Source organism: Sinohyriopsis cumingii, chromosome 8 (genome assembly GCF_028554795.1).
Source record: "Sinohyriopsis cumingii isolate HCF-2022 chromosome 8, ASM2855479v2, whole genome shotgun sequence".
Classification (NCBI taxonomy): domain Eukaryota; kingdom Metazoa; phylum Mollusca; class Bivalvia; order Unionida; family Unionidae; genus Sinohyriopsis; species Sinohyriopsis cumingii.
Genome location: NC_142968.1, coordinates 40722820 through 40745738, shown reverse-complemented (window position 1 = coordinate 40745738; position 22919 = coordinate 40722820). Strand labels below are relative to the sequence as shown.

Sequence of the window (22919 nt, the reverse complement as noted above, 5' to 3'; positions counted from 1 at the left end):
GTATGGGTCATATTAGTGTAATCATACTGTGGATATGCCTAAGCTACGTCAAGTGTAGTGGTAAGTCTACCAGCTATAGAATAGCCTTGTTGAAAATTGTTTGTCGTATAATATCCTTGAGCGTCTAAAAATTAAATATATCGCCAGTTTGAAGACGCTATTAATGTTATTCTCATTTTGTAAAGGGAAGCATTATGAATTTACTGCCGTTCGGTTGATTCATGGCCTGTATTTATGGCCTTGATTGCTCTTTGTGTGTGTGTGTGTGTGTGTGTGTGTGTGTGAAGGCGATGATATTTCATGATATCACTAAAGCATTCAGTATTTTCGCATATATTGTTATATTTTCTTAGAATTTTCATGAAATCAATGAAAATGGTAGAAATCGCACGAAATTATTTTAATTTTATAACCGACACTACAAATAATTACTGGCGGGTATTCTGCTAAAATCGTGTAAACTTCTGAATTAATATTGATTTTTTGTACAGGTTGTTCGATGTGATTTGGTTATCATTAAAAGTGTATATGATTCCTAAGAATTATTATTTGAGTGTTAGTTCGACTGTGGAAACGAAGTGTTAAGTTCTTTTACAAAGAAAAAAAGAACAGGAATACAACCAGTTATTAAAGTATAAAAAGTGAAAATATTGATTTTTACAAACGTTGATGTTATTTATGTACATCGTCTAGTTCAAAGGTAAATTGAAACTCATTTGAAATGTTACCATCACAAGAATAATACAAATTAGTTAACATTTTGTGTTTTGTATACTGTTAGAAAGTTCGCGGACTGACCAGACGTTTCTTGACTATAATAAATGTAACATAAAACTTTTTATTAAGAACATAAATTTTTACTGAAAACATCTTTACATAACAATCTTTTGTTGCGCAGAAACAACATAGAACTCATGAAATCCCTCATTGTAATAGTTTCCGTGATAACGCAAGAGCGCTGGTTTTGGACTCTTTCTTCAACACACGCAAGCATACATGTATGTTTGTATTTCTGAGACTAACACAATCTGGGAAGAAGTGGAGGGAACTGGCTGATATACGTGGTTTTAATCTGTGTAACGACGGAAAACAGTGGAAGATATACGTGTCGGGTACAGTACGGTTTAAGTAAAGAAATGAATTTCACCAAAGAACTGATGGTTATAGGTATGTTTTATAGAAACGTTTTTAATTACACTGGTCAACAGTGAAATCATTACTGACTTGAAAAGGCCTTAATCTGTAGTATTTTGGTGTGCCGAACACGAATATAACCGTGAAAAATTTGTATTGGCTCTCGTTTTGAAGATATTCATATACCTCATTTTCTATGTTTCACTGTGTAAATTTCTCCAGTAGGACTGCAGCAACATCCGGAATAATGATGTAACATTGCATAATACCATCATGCTCACATCATCCACAGTTGATTGCATCATTTTCTGATGCAATGCAATACTAATGCCATGCGGCTGCTGAAGTAAGTTGACGTCAGCAGTGTACTATACATGTGTAGGCCTATTATACTAATGCCAGGCGGCTGCTGAAGCTGACGTAAGCAGTGTACTATATAAAGCCCAATCAGATAGGTTCAGCATTTAAAATATTTTAGACGTTGTGCGAGACAGTTCAAGCTACTGTTACATAAAACTTATTATTTTATCCATTTACGTACAATAAAGAACAGTAATGCCTCGAAAGTGTGTTAATACCGCGGACAATTTTTGCTATATTTGTGGGGAAGTGACATTTGCCAACCAGAAGAAAAGTATCAATTCTCAAGTGAAGAAGGCATATCATCTTTACTTCGGATGCAAGGTTGGTGACCAAGACAAGCATTGGGCTCCGCATATATGCTGTGCTACATGTACAACACAGCTTTCACAGTGGTTGAATTGCAAAAGGTCATCAATGCCGTTTGCAGTCCCAATGGTGTGGAGAGAGCCAAGCAACCACCTAAATGACTGTTACTTCTGCTTGGTTCCTCCTCTTTCCGGCGGAATAACGAAGCGAAAGAAGTCGAGAATAGTCTACCCAAACATTCCGTCTGCATTGAGACCAGTTCCACATGGTGAGGGACTTCCTATTCCAGAACCTCCAGCAGAATATTCTCTTGATTCATCTGACGAAGACAAAGGTGAGTCGACCTGTTCTTCTCCTGGTCCATCAGCATGCAGTGATCCAGATTTTCACTGTGGTGCATCATCAACCCCACACAGAATAACACAGGAAGAACTAAATGACCTGATTCGTGATTTGGACTTATCAAAGAACAAGGCAGAATTGCTAGGATCAAGACTCCAACAATGGAATCTTCTAGAAGAAGATGTCACAATTACTGCATATCGAAAGCGCCACCAGCAATTGGAGCCTTTCTTCAGAAAGGAAAGTAATCTGATATTCTGTTCCGATATTGAGGGCCTCATGAATGCTTTAAAAATCACTCATGACCCACAAGAATGGAGACTATTTGTGGACTCTTCGAAACTGAGTCTCAAGGCTGTGCTTTTGCACAATGGAAACATTCTTCCATCTATTCCAGTAGCGTATGCTGTCCACATGAAAGAGACATACGATAACTTAAGGCAGCTACTGAATTCCATTGAGTATAACAAGTACAGCTGGCACCTCTGTGGTGATTTGAAGGTAGTTGCCCTTTTAATGGGACTGCAGCAAGGATATACAAAATACATGTGTTTCTTATGCGAGTGGGATAGCCGAGCAAGGGAAATGCACTACATGAGGAAGGAATGGACTCACAGGCAGAATGTAGCCATTGGAGAGAAGAATACCCAACACCCAGCTCTGGTTGAGGCTCAGAAAATCTTGCTACCACCCCTTCACATCAAACTAGGTTTGATGAAGAACTTCGTGAAAGCCATTGACCGGACTTTGCCAGCATTCCGATACCTGCATGAAAAATTCCCTCGACTCAGCGAAGCAAAGATTAAAAAGGGAGTTTTTGTGGGTCCTCAGATTCGAGAGCTTTTCAAAGATGACCGGTTCAACAACTTGCTGGAAGGTGACGCGAAACAAGCATGGAATGCTTTTCGCCTAGTTTCTACAAACTTCCTCGGAAATGTTAGGGCAGAAAACTATAAGGAACTAGTAGAAGACATGTTGATGAAGTATAAGAAACTTGGCTGCAATATGTCTCTAAAGATTCACTTCCTTCATTCCCATTTGGATTTCTTTCCTAGCAACTGTGGTATTGTTAGTGATGAACACGGCGAACGTTTTCATCAAGATATCGCAACAATGGAACAAAGATACCAGGGAAAATGGTCCACTACAATGCTGGCTGACTACTGCTGGACACTCCTCAGAGATGCTCCCGAACAGCTGTACAAGAGACAGGCGAAGAAATCTAAGATGTAGTCAATGACTTGATTTTTTATAGGTAGGCTATTACAGTTGACCTTTTACTATTGGAATGCATTTCGTTATGTAAACATTAATTTCTTGCAGATTACAAAAAAACTAGAGCCAATTTTGCAATTTGACTGTCATATTCGTGTTCAGCACATAAAAATTGATAAGAATTGACTAATTTTATTTCAGTAACATGACTTTTGTAAAAATTTGTTGTCCAGTGTTATTTAGACACCTTCTCATAATATAGTCGAAAACTTATTTCATGAAATCATTTCTTATCCCTGTTGCCTTCCAAAAATTATAATGAATAAATTAATGAAACCTACTGGCTTTTTTATGGAATTATTATCAAAATATTATTATTACTAAATATTCGATTTTTATCTTTATATGAAGAGTAAATTATGTAACACAAAACTTCATGTTATATACTTTATTCCTACATAGTGTGGATATAGCTTTATCTATTGTCAAGCAATCTTCAAAGGCCTTGAATATACATTTGTAAGTGCGATCACTGTATGGAACTGTTTGGGGTCACATACATGTTTCCGACTTCGTATTTCTAAATTAATATGGACATAAATTTCAAAATATACTTTAAATTGAAATTACGTGTGGACTGTCAGTTGATTTTAACAACTCTTTTGCCTGATGTATGCCTGATTTGTTTTATGTTCGTGATGTCATATCGGTCATAATTACTGTTTCTTGTTAAAGAAAGCTCTCAGTCCGATATAATTACTATCAAATTATCTAAACAAATATATGGAATGTGAAAAAGGCATTTTTAAATTGTAATATTCATGTATTCCGCTGGGAATATGCTTTAGCATGTTTGCCGTTGCCTAGCCTGCATATGTCGCTTGCTAGACTCAGATCACCATTAAATTTCCTATACCTGTTTTTCTCAGTGCTGAATTTTCCATTGTGTCCATATCATAATAAATCATATCTTAGATGAAGTTCTTGTCATAAGTTATCTAGCATTTTTAGAGAGGCTGGATTGTAAACAAAGGACAATGCCACAATACTCAGGGTACATTGTCGCCGAAATACACAGAGACAACCACACCATAACGCTCAAATTGTAAAGATTAAACAATTACCTTTAAATCAATACCAAGAACGCTTAAACCTAGCTTTTGTATCTTCACCAAAATGAGAGGAATATTGCTCTAAAATAGAGTGGGACGACATTCGCGGGTACTGAACCGGAAGTAATAATCGTGACTTGAGTCCACTTGTCGAGGTGCTGGAATAGGCCTCTATGGCTGGACAAATGAACGTTCCTCACAATTTTGTTTTAGGACGTCATTAGTTAGCTTGATTCTGCCAGTCTTTGAGGGTACTGACCCTTCGTCAAGTGCTCGTCTCACCCACCGTCTAGAGTCTGAACTAATTTTAAAGCTTCGGTCGCATTTAGCGCAATCAACGCGTCATATTCACTCTGGTTGTTGTTGTTTTTGTAGGGTTTAACGCCATTGTCAGCACACGATAGGCTATACATGGCGGCCAGCATTAATGGTGGAGTAAGAACCCGGGAAAACCCCGGAAAGAACCACCAACCCACGAGAAGCTACTGACCATATTCATTCTGTGATATTTGGCTTGTGGAATGGCTCTTAATAGGGGTTGCGGTTACACGCTTGACAGATAGAATGAATGAAGTTGCCGGTTGAAACTCCCGTCATGTACCAAAGTCTTACGTTTAAATAACTTACATCATTAACAATTGGCAGTTCTGTTTGTACAGCGACATGGACTTCAACTAGTATAAGGTAAGTAATATACACATCCGTGTGATCGGCTTAATTGCTATTTGTAATATAAACAGACTTAACAGGGTGGGTAGGTGTGCTATTGCCAAATATTACGTAGTGTACGTAATAATTTAAACTTTATAAATTATTAACTTAAATGTTCAGGGATAAATTGTTTTGCTGAAAATGTATTTATATGAGCTAAAATAGGCAATTTGATCTTGCCTTCTACGTGCAATAGATCACAGCATTGAGAAGATGCAACGAGCATTACATATTTTATATACATTGGGGCTCGTATTCAATACACGTTTCAAACAGTATGATGCCTTGTATGGGGGCTGCCATATTCGTCTTCTTCCAGTTAACCCGGCCCTCGGACTGACAACCATATGTACTTGTAATTCAATGGCTATCAAACTTTCCATATGGACAGTACGTTTGTGGTCGGTACTGATAATGGTGAAGAGAATCCCGAAACATTCCCGAAAATACGTATACTTAAATCACTTATTTGCTTGTTTATATTTGACTTCGTTTCCTTTCCTCATTCACCGTATGTAGTTCTTAGGATATAAATCCGCCAAAGTTTATATATTCGGGTATCATCAATAACTGGTTCTTAACACATGGCTAAAAATAATGAAAACTACTTGACATTTTCTACATATCTACTTGTTCTAAATAAACCTGATGTGAATTCATAAGTATATATTGAATTTAATTGCAAGTATAAGAACTATTCTAGTTGTATGCGTTTCCACTAATGTGTGAGAAGGAATTTCCTGCAGAAAAGAATGAGATTCTAATTAAGAAAAAGATACATTTTTAACAAATTACGCAATCATTAGATAAGATATATGAGCAGTTGCATACTTTAGAAGCTGGTACTTAGCTGAGTTCTTTTGGATGTTACCACTGTCACTGATCGTGAATATTAAACTAGGTATAGCTCAACGTGCTTAGTGACGGCGAAAATGACATGCATACATATAGATATCCATGTGCCTTTCTACAATGCATTTTACGGTGTGTTGAATACGCTAAGTATAGTGAAAGCGTTGACGCTTGTTTGTACCATTTGTTTTATACATATTAGTGGTTATTTAATGACATATTTCTGTATTTGCGATAAATAGCTATGTCGTTTTATGTGTGTCATTTGAAGAATGGGAAACTAGTTATTATCGTAGTTCAATGTAGTAATTTTCAAAGACATGGGGTAATTTAGAAAGCCATATTCAAAGAAGCAGTTTAATGTTGTTGGTGATCTACATAAATGGGAAATATTAGACCAAAGTCTTACATTTTGCACATTTTGTCTTGAACCCATTATTTGGATACCAAGAAAGTGGTTACATATGTAAATTCAATATTCGTTAATTAATAAAGTATATAAAACTGAATTACCATCTGTGGCAGAATAAATAGTTCAGCATGTACAGAAAGACGTGTAAGCAGAGAATATGAATATTCCAGACACTTCATTTTGGGGATCATCATACTATTTGGGACTAAAATTGTGTCATTAATATTATTATTATTATTATTAAGATACATGGAGGGGCCCCGAGTGGCCGAGTGGTCTAAAGCGCTCTCCGTTACGGATCACTGCCATCTCACCTCTGTCTGCGTGGGTCAGAGTCTAGGATTCGGCCAAAGGATGGTATGTGAGAAAGCTTGCCAGTAGCTTCTCGTGGGTCGGTGGTTCTTCCCAGGGTTTTCTCGGGTTCTTTCTCCACCACTAATACTGGCCGCAATGCATAGCCTATCGTGTACTGAAAAATGGCGCTAAACCCTACAACAACAACAACATTAAAATACATGGAGAATTGTGTTATTGTCTTCATCATAAAATGCTGCTAATTGCCAGTAAAGGCCTTCGTACCTTTTGTATGGAGATATTCTCAAGGTCGTCCAGGATTGACTAGAATACATTTTATTTGCAAACATCAATTCATGATGCATATGAATAAAACATTGAAATTGTTAAAATTCATCACTTTGCATTTGCATTTTACGTTGCAAGATAAATCAATGTTCTAACTGTTAACAAGTCTACTGAACATATACGTGGAAAATTGGATTTTGTATTGTTTTATTTCTTCAAAGATATGGATGCACCTGCAGAGATGGTTACGGGTGGAAGCTAAGAATGGGATAGAGAAATGCATCCTAAACACACGGTTATCATATGCACAATTAGTTTTAAAGATCTACAGTTGCCAGTATTCCGAATATTCTGGTTATTTTCCATTGAAAGAGAATAGCAGATTGTTGAGCCTTGAAGGTGTTTGGAATTTATTGTGCCACAAAAATAATTTAGTGTTTCTGCCAGCTAAGAAATATAAATATTACAACATGATAAATTTGCATTTGAAAATCAACTGGCACAGCACATTTGATGAAGGTTTTCAAACTTGGAACCTCGATGCATTCACGTGCAAAAATGTTTTGAAACAGGCAAAGAGGGTGATTTCACAGAATATTCCTGTCACTTTCTCTTTTAGGTTAATTATACACCGAAAATAGTACCACGTGTGAGCCGTCATAGCAATTAGTGATATTTATTATGCCACGGAAGTATGGGAATTTAGATTTTGCTTTATCCAAAATTTATTTAATCTTATTTCATCTTTTAATTCCTTTCAGATAAGCCTCAGATTTTGAAGTCCTCTAAATCCATCCTTAATCGTCCGCTGAATATAACATGCACTGCTGACCACAAATTCAAGGGTGTGAAGTATCAGTGGAAATTAAACGGGACAGATTTACATTCTACAGGACGAATCTATACACAGTCCTCTCTTCTAAGGTTCGAAAGTGTATTGACGGCTGACAAATCAAGCAATTTTTCATGTGAACTATGCCAACAGAACAGTTGCTGCGTAACAAGTGAACCTTTCGCTCTAGATCCATACTGTAAGTCCAAGTAATTGAACACGATCATGTGCTAATGTCATATTTATCTTTAAAATTCTAGATCTTCATATAATAGTGTTATTGTTTCCCTTCCGACAGAGAGACAGATGGAAGCAGAAACTACTGGAGAGGCAATCAGATAGCCGACCAACCATTCACTCAAACAGAAAACTATTGAGAATAGATAATCACATACATGCATGCATGGTTAAATACGTAATCTAAACCCGAATCTGAATCTGAATGTGTACAGTGCAGGGCCAGTGCAACATTAATCTGTACCGGAAGACAGAGCCAGCTAGAAAGTTCGTAGTATTGTTCAAGAGCTGTCTTCAAGCTCTCCACTGACTGCGCGCACACAACGCTGTCACTAAGATGATTCCAGTCCACGATTGTTTTTACGAAGAAAGAATTTCTAAATTGTTCTGTTCTACATTGCTCAATTACAATGCATCTGCTATTATATGATACTAGTTTTACTACAATGTTTATACTTTCAAAATTTGGAAAAGATTTGGCTTTAATCAGTCATTTTTCCTTAATGGTTTAAAAAATGTATTTGGTGAGAAAGCCGCACTAACCCTTCGACTACTTTATAGAGATATGTCAAACGAATCCTTCTACACCCGTCTTGGAGTGTTGGTAGACCCAGGTCAGTTAACATTTTGGTGACGCATCCTGTTCTCTGGTTTTGTAGTCACCAAATATAAATTTTGCTGCCTTGTGTTCTGTCTTCAAGATTTGATCAACATTCTCAGTGTAGTACGGATCCCAGACAACACAAATATTCTAACACGGATCAGACGAGTACTAGATAGGCAGTTAGTCTACATGTCTGCGGACAGTGTCTGAGGTTTCTTTTTAGAAATGTTAGTGTAGTGTTTGCTTTTTTGGTCGATTTGACATTATGCGATTCCCAATTGAAGTCCTCAGATAGTGTTAGTCCAAGGTTGTTTTTTTTTTCACTGACATGTTGTATGTGGTAATTTAAGGTGCAGAAGTGAGATGATTTTTGCTGTTTTACTGGTCATACACATGAGGTTACATTAAGTGGCATTGAAAGTCACACCCCAATCAGACGCCCATTTTTCGAGGGCTGTGAGATCATTATGGAGGGTATGATGGTCATTCTGGTTTTGAATTGTTCTGTAAAGGAGACAGTCATCTGCAAACAGCATGATTGAGATTTCACACAGCCTGGAAGGTCATTAATATGGCAAAGGAAAAGGAGTGATTCCAGTACGGTTCCCCGAGGAACACCGGAGTCTACAGTGAATGCTTCAGAAGATTCTCCATCCACCACCACTTGCATGTGTCGCTTTGTCAAGAACATCTCTAGCCAATATTGTAGTGGCCCAGAGATTTCATATTTTTTCAACTTGAACAGTAATTTATGATATGGCACAGTGTAGTATATCACCATGTCGGTTTGTATTCCTTTGTCATTGTTTTGAAGTAGGTCATGCACTGTTGTGAGGAGCTGCGTTTCGCAGGAGTATCTCGATCTAAAGCCGTGGTTCAGTGTAGTCAGAATATTCTTTTTCCAAGTGGTTAAGAAGATACTTACTAATAATATGTTCGAGACGTTTACATGCCACTGATGTAAGGGAAACTGGTCGATAATTTTCTGCAAGGTGCACGTCTCTTTTTTGAACACTGGGGCCACATTTGCATTTAGCCAGTCTGTTGGTAAATTTCTAGAGTCAACTGACAATTGATAAATATCTCGCATTCCAGAGTCCAATCTCCAGAATTGTTTAGTAATTATATATATATATATATATATATATATATATATATATATATATATATGACATGCCTGTACATACATACATAATATGCATACATTTTTAATATAGTTCTCTTTACATCAATTTATGTAGCTAATCCTTACTTTACATTTAGATGGACCGGATAAATCAGCTTTGGATCCTGACAGAAGAGATATTTTCCTTGCTGAAAATGAAACTTTCACAATCAAGTGTTCCGCCGATTGCAACCCGGTTTGCAGTATCTGGTGGGAGGGTTATATCAACAGTAACAATGAAGTACTAGTAATCGACAGTTTCGATTCAAGAAAGGCAGGACTGTACATTTGCAAAGCAAAAAATTTCAAAACAGGCATGACGACATCTGAGACCATTTTCCTGCACCACGCAAAAGGTAGCAATAGCAACCTTCTATATCATCATCATTTTTATACATGACATTTGCATTTTTGCCTATGTTATAGTGTTTTGAACATCTTTAGCATAAACTATAGACACATTTTTAAATCCAAGCATGGCATCATTTCTTCAGCCCAAACAAAATGTCTGTGACAGAAAATCTCAGATAGACAGACATCTTCTCATTCCTCGGACCTTGTACTAAAATTCAGTTTGCTTTTGTTTTTTACAACGCTGTCTAGTAAGAAAGTTATATTTAATAATTTTGATATAGGTTTGACTTTTGACTGATTTCATTTCAGTATATTCTACTGTCGCCTCAAGTGATGAAAACACCGAGGGTAAATATTGCCATTCATTTCAACTTACCAGGCAACTGTACTCTTCTAAACATCATCATCATCATCATCAATAACAACAACAGCATTAACAACAACAATAAGAATAATAAAAAAATAACAATAATGGCAACAACAAGAATAATAACAGCAATAATAATAATAATAATAATAATAATAATAATAGTAGTAGCAATGATAATATGTTATTATTACTCTTATTATGTAGTAGTAATCGAACCAACAAAAGGTATGTCATTGTGACTTACAACTATCACAAGAAGTTATTAGTATTTTGGATATATATATATATTATATATATAGAGAGAGAGAGAGAGAGAGAGAGAGAGACACACACACAGAGGATTTTATTTCCTTAATATTAATATCGGATATATTTCATTGTGTGCAGCATAAAAAGTTACATTTTAACGAGTGGCGTGTGTACTGCTAGGTAAAAAATATCCACTATTAACGTAAGAAATGAATTCTTTTTGGTATAAAACGAACATATTTCTTAATCGATTATACCCATTTTTAAGCACACCACCCAAGCCACCTTTCCACTCGGATTTATTGTCTGATCATAAAACTGTGAGCAATTTAAGAGAATGATTATCTTGAATGAACTAATCAGTTGCAATAAATTACATTTTTAATTGTTTGTAAACTTTATTTTATCTTATCTGACCACAAAAGTCCGATTGAGCTATGAAACACAAAGGGTTATCACATCATGATCAAGGTAGTAAAATGGTCACAAGGACAGATACATAGATTTATAGATAGGTAGGTAAATATATATCTAGGGTCACAAGGACAGATACATAGATTTATAGATAGGTAGGTAAATATATATCTAGGGTCACAAGGACAGATACATAGATTTATAGATAGGTAGGTAAATATATATCTAGGGTCACAAGGACAGATACATAGATTTATAGATAGGTAGGTAAATATATATCTAGGGTCACAAGGACAGATACATAGATTTATAGATAGGTAGGTAAATATATATCTAGGGTCACAAGGACAGATACATAGATTTATAGATAGGTAGGTAAATATATATCTTGGGTCACAAGGACAGATACATAGATTTATAGATAGGTAGGTAAATATATATCTAGGGTCACAAGGACAGATACATAGATTTATAGATAGGTAGGTAAATATATATCTAGGGTCACAAGGACAGATACATAGATTTATAGATAGGTAGGTAAATATATATCTAGGGTCACAAGGACAGATACATAGATTTATAGATAGGTAGGTAAATATATATCTTCCTATTCCTCTAATCACATGCTGAGGGAAAGCTTGATTTTCCGTCACGCTCTTTAATAAGAAAATCATATTTATTGATTTTGATATTGTTGATATAGGTTTCACTTTTGATTGATTTAATATCAGTATATTCTACTGTAACCTCAAGCCACGAACGCAATGAGGGTAAATATGGCCATTTATTACTCGACAACTGTACTCTTCGTCTAAAAATCATCAACAACAAAACCACTAACAACAATAATGATATTCTTATTGCTGGTAATACTATTAAGTAGTAGTGGACAGCGAAGGTAAGCTTGATTACCTATCACGAATATTTCTGTTTGATATGAAACCGCAATCTGTATATAAATTAAATCTTGCAGCTCCCTTTAAATTAGAGGTGCTATACTAAAAATGCAGAATCAAAATCATGTGCAGAAAAAAGATGCAGTACCTTCTGCACGGGGAGTTTGAAAAAAGTATATTATATATATATATATATATATATATATATATATATATATATATATACACACACACACACATAGTGAGCTACAGATATACACAATTCGAAGCGGAAAGTTCTATTATTGGATCGTTCAGGATGATACGTTATCATACGAAGTGAATTTTGAAATATGGAGAACGTATCATGCAGATATGTAATTTGTAATTCGTACTCTACTTAGACTCGAAGCCCCTGTCTACTAGGTATGAATGCCTATATCAGAAACTTTGTGATATCCTCTTTTGGAGATATATGCTAGGTCGAGTTTTTTTTGTCCTAACAGCAGGGGAGATTTCATGTCCAATGTGATTGTTAGTAACAGGAACACAAAATGATACCTACAGAAAACGGAACAAGAACAGCAACAGAAAACAAAAACAAAAGAAAACCAAGAAAGACAAGAATTTTATATTATGCATGTTTTGCAGAAACTATTTACTGAATGTATTGAAATGAAATATTAACAATACGTATCATTGTTTTGTCATCCGTGAATGTATATTTGCCTTCATGTGCTTAGTTATCAGATGTGAGATTCAATTTATCATATGATACATTGTTGTTTTGCAAGATTACTGATAAAATGGAGACAGTACTATGTACTATTATTATGTTATTTTACAACATCGTTGTTTTTTGTTTATTGTTTTATTGAACAATGCTCTATAATTTTGACAATTTTTATTACTAAGCACAAAGAAGAATCACGCCCAATTTATTTCCTCTTTCAGGACTTCGACAAGAAATCCTTTGGATGGGGCCAGTCATTGTTTCTGTTTTCCTCCTCGTGATTGGATGTTTAATGATAGCTTGTCACTGGCGTAAAAACAAATGCAGAAAAAGTGGTATTAGTGTTCTTTCCTCGTTCTGAATCATAACTATTATTTTCAATGCATTGTTTTAAAGTGTCAGTTATTCAAACGCATGGTGTGAAAAAACATAAAAAGGGACACATTTTAAATGAAGTTTTATTTCCCATATAATAATAGCTTTCCATGTAATCCAAATATGAGAGAGTATAAATATAATAAAAGAGAAATATATTTTTAAAATGACATTTCTACCACGAATAACTTCAGAAGACATTATCATTTCTGCATTCTTTTTTGTTAGATGAACAGATTGTGATCCATATCCCAACTTTTGTGCACTTGATGTTTTTGCACTCATTTGAATCCAAACTTGTCATTCTCATTTTGATTTTACATATGTGCAGTTAAACAAGCAAATCCAGGACAGGGGACAGGGGAAATTGATGTTTTATTTTCCACAGTTTCATGCAATGATACAATGAAAAATACTGAAAATGAGTACTGACAGAAAAATAAAACATCAAGTATAAACCGAAAAATCTGTTTAAACATTCAGTAGATGAAGTATTGCGTCGCTTTTTACACATAAACTGCTTAGAAAATACATAGTTAAAAGTGCCAAGGAATGCGCCTGAAAAAAGTAGGCTATGCATAAAAATCACCAAGAGAAAATCTGTAGTACCTCTTGTTTACTTGCAGTTTGTATCTTGTTATTTCTCTTCCAGTACTATGAAAAATTAAAGCTGTGAACCAAGACATTTTGTACTTCAGTATTTCTGAAAATACCGCGATACGTACCACGGTATATTGCAATTATTTTATGTTTCGAGGCAGGGGCCGGAAAAATGATCTTGTTCTGACTCATAGCAAAACAATGTCACAATATATATTTTGAATTGTCTGAAATTTTTATTAATTGTTCTGAGAGAAAAATAAGATATCAGCTCAAATTTAATCTCCTCCCCTCAAAATGAAATGGTCATTACCTTATAGCGGGCGCATTTGCTATACAAGTATTAATTGTTTTTATAAGTGATCTAAAAACTGTAAGCAAAGTGGGATGATTACGCTTTTACCATAGCTGGTACCCAGTGAAAGACTCTGCTGACATTAGTGAGCTTGTTGATGAAATAGTATTTGCTGTCACTGAAGTCTACATTTTGCTGTCTACGCTATTGATATAATACGAACGGAAACTTGAAAAAGGGTGCAAATACTTTGGAAAGATATTAACCAGAGAGGGTCAGTAAACATAAAGCGGGCTTACTCAGTAAATGAGAAAATATTTAGTGAACTGAGTAATGCGAGCAGAAAACAACTGCTGAAAATCTTAGGATGATTTGCAGTCTTACAAAGGAATACATGCAGTTGACACATTAACATACGCCATTAAATAAATGTTTTGTTAAAAGAAAGGCAATAATTTTTTTGAAATATTTTGTCATAAAATTTATGAAAAAAACATGCCACTAATATCATTAAACATGTAGCAAGATCACTAGGGAATTTTTTATTGACGGAAACCGGAAACTACCCAAGTACCGGTACAGTGAAACGTATCGTGGTATCGTGGAACGTACTACCTGAAAATTTAAATATACCGCGGTAGACAGGTAGACCGATAATAGCGTGCACCTGTAATATATATATATATATATATATATATATATATATATATATATATATATATATAAGTATATAATTGCGTCTGCTATGTGTAGTGCAAGGCGACCGTGAAGGGTCTCGAACCGCCTTAATAAAGCCTAAAAGAGCTGTATTCATTTCAGCAGTACAACAAAATGGAGAGAGCATAATTGAGAGATTAGAATGCTGCTATGTACCAAGAAAACAAATTAGTTTGCAGAACCTATCCGACCTAACCAAACGTTCTAGAAACCAAATTATAGAAAGCATAACCTTACAAACATTGTCTCTGCCATCAAATCCCATGGAAAGAAAAAATATGCATCGAGATAGCTGGCCATATGATACTGTAGAGCTTTCAGGTGGGAACAGACTTGATACGCCTCTGGCAAAACAAAAAAGAAACAATAGATTCGTCAACGATGACCACGATAATGGAGTAAACTGTCAGGCCATAAACAACTCACAAAAAGAAGATCTGTGGAGTACCATCGATGAGGTAAAGACTGAAAATATTTTAAGTCTAATTTGGATTTGATAATGAAGCAAATCTCATTATTTAGAAAATAAAATCATAATCAATTATCAGATAGCACATGACTCGTGATCCAATCATATGATCATATGCATAACTGTGAATTGATCGATAACAACTGTCCCATGTGACTTGAGCTTTGTGAAAGTCTTCTTTACTTTAACTTTATTCATATTACTTTAAATGTGAAGAGATCATGAGCAATTTGGCACATACTGTACTTTTTTAATGCCATATGGTGGGATAGAAGGGTAACTAATCTTGGATAAACTAAAATAAAATGAGAGAAAAATCTAGACGAATTGGCGATCATTGTCGGTTAAAGAAATGCTCCTATGACGGAACTTCAGTATAAAATATGCAAGAAATTAACATAATAATTGCGCTGTCCGTTTATTCGATATATAAATATCACCAAAGCAGTATAAAATATAATAAATATATAAATATCACCAACGCAGTATAAAATATAATAAATATATAAATATCACCAAAGCAGTATAAAATATAATAAATATATAAATATCACCAACGCAGTATAAAATATAATAAATATACAAATATCACCAAAGCAGTATAAAATATAATAAATATATAAATATCACCAACGCAGTATAAAATATAATAAATATATAAATATCACCAACGCAGTATAAAATATAATAAATATATAAATATCACCAAAGCAGTATAAAATATAATAAATATATAAATATCACCAACGCAGTATAAAATATAATAAATATATAAATATCACCAAAGCAGTATAAAATATAATAAATATATAAATATCACCAAAGCAGTATAAAATATAATAAATATATAAATATCACCAACGCAGTATAAAATATAATAAATATATAAATATCACCAAAGCAGTATAAAATATAATAAATATATAAATATCACCAACGCAGTATAAAATATAATAAATATATAAATATCACCAACGCAGTATAAAATATAATAAATATATAAATATCACCAACGCAGTATATCATAAATTACCATAACGGAACTTAACTCATTGTCTACTAACTGCGTTAACGTTAATTTGATTTGTATTATCTTTAGTCGTGCATTTTCATATCTCCAATTATTTATATAGTCAAAATACCAATGAGGTAAGTAAAAAGGTCTCTTTATCTGTACATCCTTTACAACTTGTAAGTCTAGTACCACAAATGGACCATTTAAAAATATGCAAGAAAATGAAGAAAACATGTCTCCAAACGACGATAAGTAAATACAAATTTGCCTCAAAACAAAATATTATTATACTTACTTTTGTTTTAAAAAGGCCCATTGATGTATTATAAAGTGATATTGTATCTTAAACGATATTTTTAACCGATCATTTTGTTATCAATTACAATTTACACAATAAATTCTTGAACCTCTGTCTTGTTTAACAGATTATATTGATCTTGTAAACTCTTCATCCAACCCTGAAACGAAAGAGACGTGTTTACTTGTCTGTGTTTTCCTTGCATAGTTCTAAGTGATAAAATGCTTTAAACGAATTCCAACATGCCTGTTTGTTTTTGTGCAGGATGCCTTGAGGATCTATGATCAAGTGGAAGACACGAGCATCAAGGAAAGTTTGCATGAAGCCGAATGGAGTACTGAGCACAGATTCTACGATTATGCCCGATCTATTGAAATACATCATGTTGAGACAGCAGACGTACATATAATAAATGGCGCCTATATAACTCCCATTAATGATCTTGCCTGTCCTGTCCAAGCATATCATATCGAGAGAGTGTACGAACCCGCATCAGAGCAACCAGACGTGGATGCAACAGATGGCAGTTATATCACTCCCGTCATTGATTTTTCAGAGCCTTTCGAAATATGCCAGGTTGAGGAAACCGACTTGAATGAAACAGTCTCTAAATGATCACCAGTGTCCTCGAACTATAGCAAAGAAGAAACAATTATCGCAGACACTCATATAAAGTGTTTGACCCCTTAATTACCAGTATAACAGTCTATATAAATTTATTACAAATATTATGACTCTTGGTCTTAAGCTTTGCATCAGAAAGAAGCAAAACTAACAAGTTTGATAAAATCAACAATGTATTTACTTAGAGTACAAAGTGAAAATTCAAAAGATACTTAAAGTATTGTGTATTAATAATCCTACATCTTCTATCAGAAGTCCAAAAGTATAGAATGAATTCCAAAAATCTTGAATGTCTTGATGTATCACAAATATATAATCCAAAATATCTTTACATGAGTCCTCAGTACTCCCAAAGTAGTTGTTTAATCCAAAACGTCAAAGAGCACTTTGTAATTCTAATGAATAATTTGAATAATTCCTCTCCAATTATATCTGAGCACAGACTGGTCATAAAACAGTAAAGAATAATTGTTTACGCAATATCATTTATATACAGATTATCACGAGACCTTTGAAGCAAAATTATTTTATGGATGACTAAAGATTTCTAATGGAGAACTTCGCTAATTCGTAAACAAGGTCAGACCAGGAAGTTAAATTTTTAGTAAACATTTTGTTGACCACTTATCATAATGACAAAATCAGATAGACAGAACAGGACAATAGTCAGATATACATAAACTCTACCTTCAATCACGGATAAAGGACAAGTACACCAAAATAAATATACAAGACAAAAATTGTAACTCGAAACTTTGAACAACTGAATCGAAAGGTACAGCATATGGAAAATACACACAAACTGCAAGAAACAGCAAAAAGTAAATTCAGAAAATCGCTTCAAAAAGCATAAAAGTAAATTCAAAACAGTGCATTCACTTTGTTTTCAAATTGTATTAAAACATCACATACATACTTTCTCCATTTTTTCCCGGTTATTTGTAAATATTTAATTATGAATAGTTGGACTCTTTGTATCTGAATTTAGAATAGTGAATATTCTTCTATAGCTTACAAAACTGAATAACACGTATCTGGTTCTAATTCAAACTAAAAAGAAACATAGCCAACATTTCCTTTGAGACAAATTGTCTATTATATCTTTTACTCCACTGTTTGTATGAATGCCAATTATAAATATCGTCATCGCCATTATTTGACTTAGAACGTTACTCTTTAGTAAGTAACATTTGTAATCATTGACCATCTTGACACATATAAATGACCCGTCCTTCTGAGATGAGATAAAGTTCAAAGAAGCTCGAGACAGCAAGTCAGCGGTGAGTTTTGAACTTGATATGCACCGTATGTTTGTCGGACGCTTTAACCAAGAAACTGTTAAACTCCGTGCATAATTGATTGCAGCAGAGAACATGAATGAATATACCCTTTTTGTAGAAAATGATCTATCTCAATTCGGGGAAATTTTGGATTAAAAAGATTGATAGAATCAGTCACAGCAAAATGTAAGTTAAGGCAAAAGAAAGCAGATGAAAACATAATCAACATATGCTATAATTCTCACTTATCTTTAAATCTCGGATCAAATGGTATAAACAAAATTTTAAATGACACTGCAAGAAATAGCATCAATTTAAGACTTATTTCTGGTTTCCCCACAGTTACATCGCACATTATATGTAATATTATCACACATATATCAATAGTTTTTCCTTTTGTCTATGATCTATCTATTCATCTGTCATATCTTTTTCCATGGATGGATATATCAATCAGTCAATATGTCTATTTAACCTGATATTGTTTCTACCTCCATTTTATACATCACCCCGGAACGACTCTCACTTACCTGTGAAATACAAATCTAATATAATACCTTCATATCCTTCTTTATTTTTTTTAGCCCACTCTGTTAGACTATGCACAGAAACGAAAGCGGATAAAACAGTTAACTTGCTGACATATTATTTATGAATTTATAATTACCGTGAATTCATTGTTTTATTTTATCTTAAATGTCGTGGTTTTGGAAGAAAGGACATTTTTGTCGGCATTTAAATTTGTGAATTGGGAATGAAAAATCATTGTGTTCTAGAAGGATTATAGTTAATTGGGTCATTAAAGTCTTTGTTTGCAGCAACGACGAAATCCACGGAAATGAATATCCCCAAAATAGTGAATTCGCAATTCTTCGAAAATAGTCATTCACTTAGGGAAAAGAGTCAAAATAATGAGAGATATTAGGAAACCTTCTTAGCCGTTGAAATTTATTTTTAATATCTAAGATAGCGACCTAAATTTTGCCTCGATGGGTGGTGCTTAGACTTCCCAAACTACATGTGTTTCCTATTGCACTGGTTGTAAAATTAAGGTATATATACATACATACATACATACATACATACATACATATATATATATATATATATATATATATATATATATATATATATATATATATATATATATATATATATATGATAATGATTAGTACATATAATGTACTTAGCGCATCCAGTACTAGGCTAAACTATATGCACAAATCTCTTTCGGGATTGTTTTTTTATGTTTATATTTTTATATATTTTTTTTTATCTTGGAGGGAAAATGTGCTAGGGTTGGCAGCAAAAATTAGGGACGGTCGGCTGACCGGAAACATTTTTTGGCCGTACTGTTTGGGGTACGCGAGATGCATAAACACATTATACCTACCTTATCGAAAGGGAAAATACTCTTAAAAGGACCCGAATAAAGAAATGAGTAAAATTTCTCAAGTAAGCCGTGAAGGTCTAATGAATCTTTAATAGCAGATACTTTGAAGAAAGGAGACCGCTGTACGACAGGACCTGTACAAAATTAACATGTTAATGTTAGAAGATGTAGACGATAAAGAGAAGGATTATGGTGATAATACTTGCGGCGGCGGCTGATTTTGAAGTCAGAAATAATAAAGGTGCAGTAACTACTGTTGCTGATTATGAAGATTTTAGTTGTAGCATACAATGTGGTAGTATTAGTAGTTGGAACAGGAGCTGACATGATAAAACTCATTCGTAAATCGTAAATCTTGATTGAAATAACTCTTCTAAAATTTGGCAAGTTTATGCAATCTTTGCCACAAAGGCTAACCTACCTGATATGATGCAGTTATATACTTTCTGAAAGGCCAAATCAAAATTTGCTATTGTAGTAGAATAGCTAGTAATTGAGTGATACTTCCCAAATTTAATAAGTTGTGGCGGTCGAACATCCGGCTAGGTACATAGAATTGATCCTTAAAGGGACATATAGATGTTGAAAATAACCATGGATCAAATATTTGCACTTTTACTTGTTAATGTAATTCCTAAAATTTGAATTAAAAACGGGATACATTATTCAGTTTCATTAGTGTCAAACTACTACTTACGTTGCTGTAAGTGATGACACGTCATTGACAGATTTTTGACGTCAATTGGTTATTATGACAACAACATAGAGAATAGAAGTTTTAAATGGATGATGTAAAAGAGTTTTGTCCATGAACTAGATTTGTTGGAAAGACAAAAAAGGGAACGAAACACCAAATCCAGTTTTCTATCTTCTAGTAGCTTTATTCTTTTACTAATATTATGTGAAGGAAAAGGAATGCAGTTTTGGAAGAATTGAGACAGAAATCGACTACTGGTAAAAGGTCGGTTCTCTGCCAGTTTTGTTGACTGACAACATATACTTTACATATCGTTGTTGTATATTTCAGCTATCATTTATTGCAACACACATAACTATTTTGATTCAAAGTATTTTTCTTTTAATGTTTTAATAGTTTTATGCAACCATCCCCACCCATATTCCATCCGTAAGCAGGGACTTGTCAAGTTTGCACAATTATGTCTATACAAGCTGACGAAGCGAAACAATGGTGACTGCTTTACACATTTCTTTTACAAAGTAGATTATCTGTTAAACTTGACTTTATAAAATTCATCAGGAACTGACATCAGATAGTAAGTACTGCATTTTGCACAAGGTTTAACTGTTAGGTTATATGCATCTGAATAATTGCAATGATTGTTTATTGTATATATACGGTATGTAACACAAATAATTGCAATGATTGTTTATTGTATATGTACGGTATGTAACACAAATAATTGCAATGATTGTTTATAGTATATGTACGGTATGTAACACAAATAATTGCAATGATTGTTTATTGTATATGTACGGTATGTAACACAAATAATTGCAATGATTGTTTATTGTATATGTACGGTATGTAACACAAATAATTGCAATGATTGTTTATTGTATATATACGGTATGTAACACAAATAATTGCAATGATTGTTTATTGTATATATACGGTATGCAACACAAATAATTGCAATGATTGTTTATTGTATATATACGGTATGTAACACAAATTAAACAGTCATTATAACATCCAGAAACTGACAACACGAGAGAAATCAATAAACAACAAATTTAGTTTCAGAGGTGTTCATACATCAGTTATTAATATTTTTATGCTTAAAATATTGCCCAGGATGGGAAAATGATAATATCAATCCACAGACTCCAAAGATCTAAAGCAAACATTTCAGCAGTGTAAGTTGTATGAAGTCACTTGCATGAACTATGGTGATCTGGATTTCAAAATGAATGCTGAAACAATGAATTATATTGGACAAAATAGACTGCAGAATTACACTAGCAATGAAACTTTAAACAATGACCATTATCTGAAAAACAGATCCAAGTGATTAACATACATTTATAAATATCACAGACTGTAAACAGAAATTTATGTTTATGAATGAAAGAAACAAGGTGCCTCTAACACTAAACCATTGATAACATCAAACACATTCAAATTGACCCTAGGGATGATGCAGTTGTATTACCTAGGAAATGGAGCATATTTAAATGTAATAACATCACTTTGTTCAAAAAGTATACAATTACAGGGGCATTAGAGGTCACTTCAAGCTTCACATTTGGAAACATTGACTTTAGAAAGAGTTTTCCATGAAAACCCATGGTCAAAGGCTCTTGAACTATTGAAATTTACATCACCTAAAATTGTTTCATCCGATAGTAGATATAAGTATGAATGCTTGCAAAGAGACTCCATGACAAAAGCAAATTGTGTAATCAAGATTATCAAAGATGTTATGTTATGTTGCAGAGCATTAATTACACAGTCATTATCTTCAACTAGACTTTATTGTTTTAAACGAAAATCACGTTTAGCCCCTTATTATCATGATAATGAATTTCGTTGATATTGGTGCTTGAATGAAGGAAACAAAACATGTAACAAGATGAATGAAAAGAAAATCTATTATAGCATCATTATCAAATAGAAAGTCACAGATTTTTTAAAGATAAAACAACTTTTTGTACCTAGAAGAGGAACATAAATATCTTTCTTATCATTGGTTCAAGCCTAAGTTAATTTGGTTCTAGTGACCTTAAACAGATCTCGAAGGTCACCAGTTGAAATATTGGGGGAAACGAGAGTAGTCGTAACAAGTGGGGTTTCTTGTTTCAGCTAGTTTGTGAAGCTCATCGTGAATCTTCTTTAGTCGTTTTTGCTCTGGCCGCTTACACCATGAAATTTTGTTTTTCTCAGGTCAGATTTATCGATCATCAATGTTTTTTCTTTATTTAGCTCAAACAACGTATTTATCAACAATTTTTCAAGTTTTTAATCGCCGT

At 33.8% G+C, this 22919-nt stretch overlaps 1 protein-coding gene across 5 annotated transcripts; it reads left to right on the top strand.

The window, feature by feature from the left end:
• LOC149793340 (uncharacterized) lies at window positions 1–21692 on the top strand. Of its 5 annotated transcripts, none has more exons than XM_089967316.1 (8): window positions 1–60; window positions 899–1167; window positions 7791–8060; window positions 9966–10223; window positions 10531–10569; window positions 13084–13194; window positions 14955–15307; window positions 16896–21692. In XM_089967316.1, the coding sequence occupies exons 2-8, from the start codon at window positions 1137–1139 to the stop codon at window positions 17244–17246; spliced, it is 1413 nt and encodes a 470-aa protein (XP_089823442.1). In that variant the 5' UTR covers window positions 1–60; window positions 899–1136; the 3' UTR covers window positions 17247–21692. The 5 variants fall into 5 exon arrangements, with proteins under 5 accessions (XP_089823442.1, XP_089823441.1, XP_089823440.1 ...); XM_089967315.1 differs by having other exon boundaries at window positions 14952–15307; XM_089967314.1 differs by having other exon boundaries at window positions 13084–13197.
• Window positions 21693–22919: the final 1227 nt, after the last annotated feature.

Excerpts from the sequence above, each read along its gene's own strand:
- LOC149793340 (XM_089967313.1), top strand. The coding sequence starts at position 1,137 with ATGAATTTCACCAAAGAACTGATGGTTATAG. Across the intron at positions 1,168-7,790 it reads CAAAGAACTGATGGTTATAG|ATAAGCCTCAGATTTTGAAG; the intron begins GTATGTTTTATA and ends AATTCCTTTCAG. Across the intron at positions 10,570-13,083 it reads AAGTGATGAAAACACCGAGG|GACTTCGACAAGAAATCCTT; the intron begins GTAAATATTGCC and ends TTCCTCTTTCAG.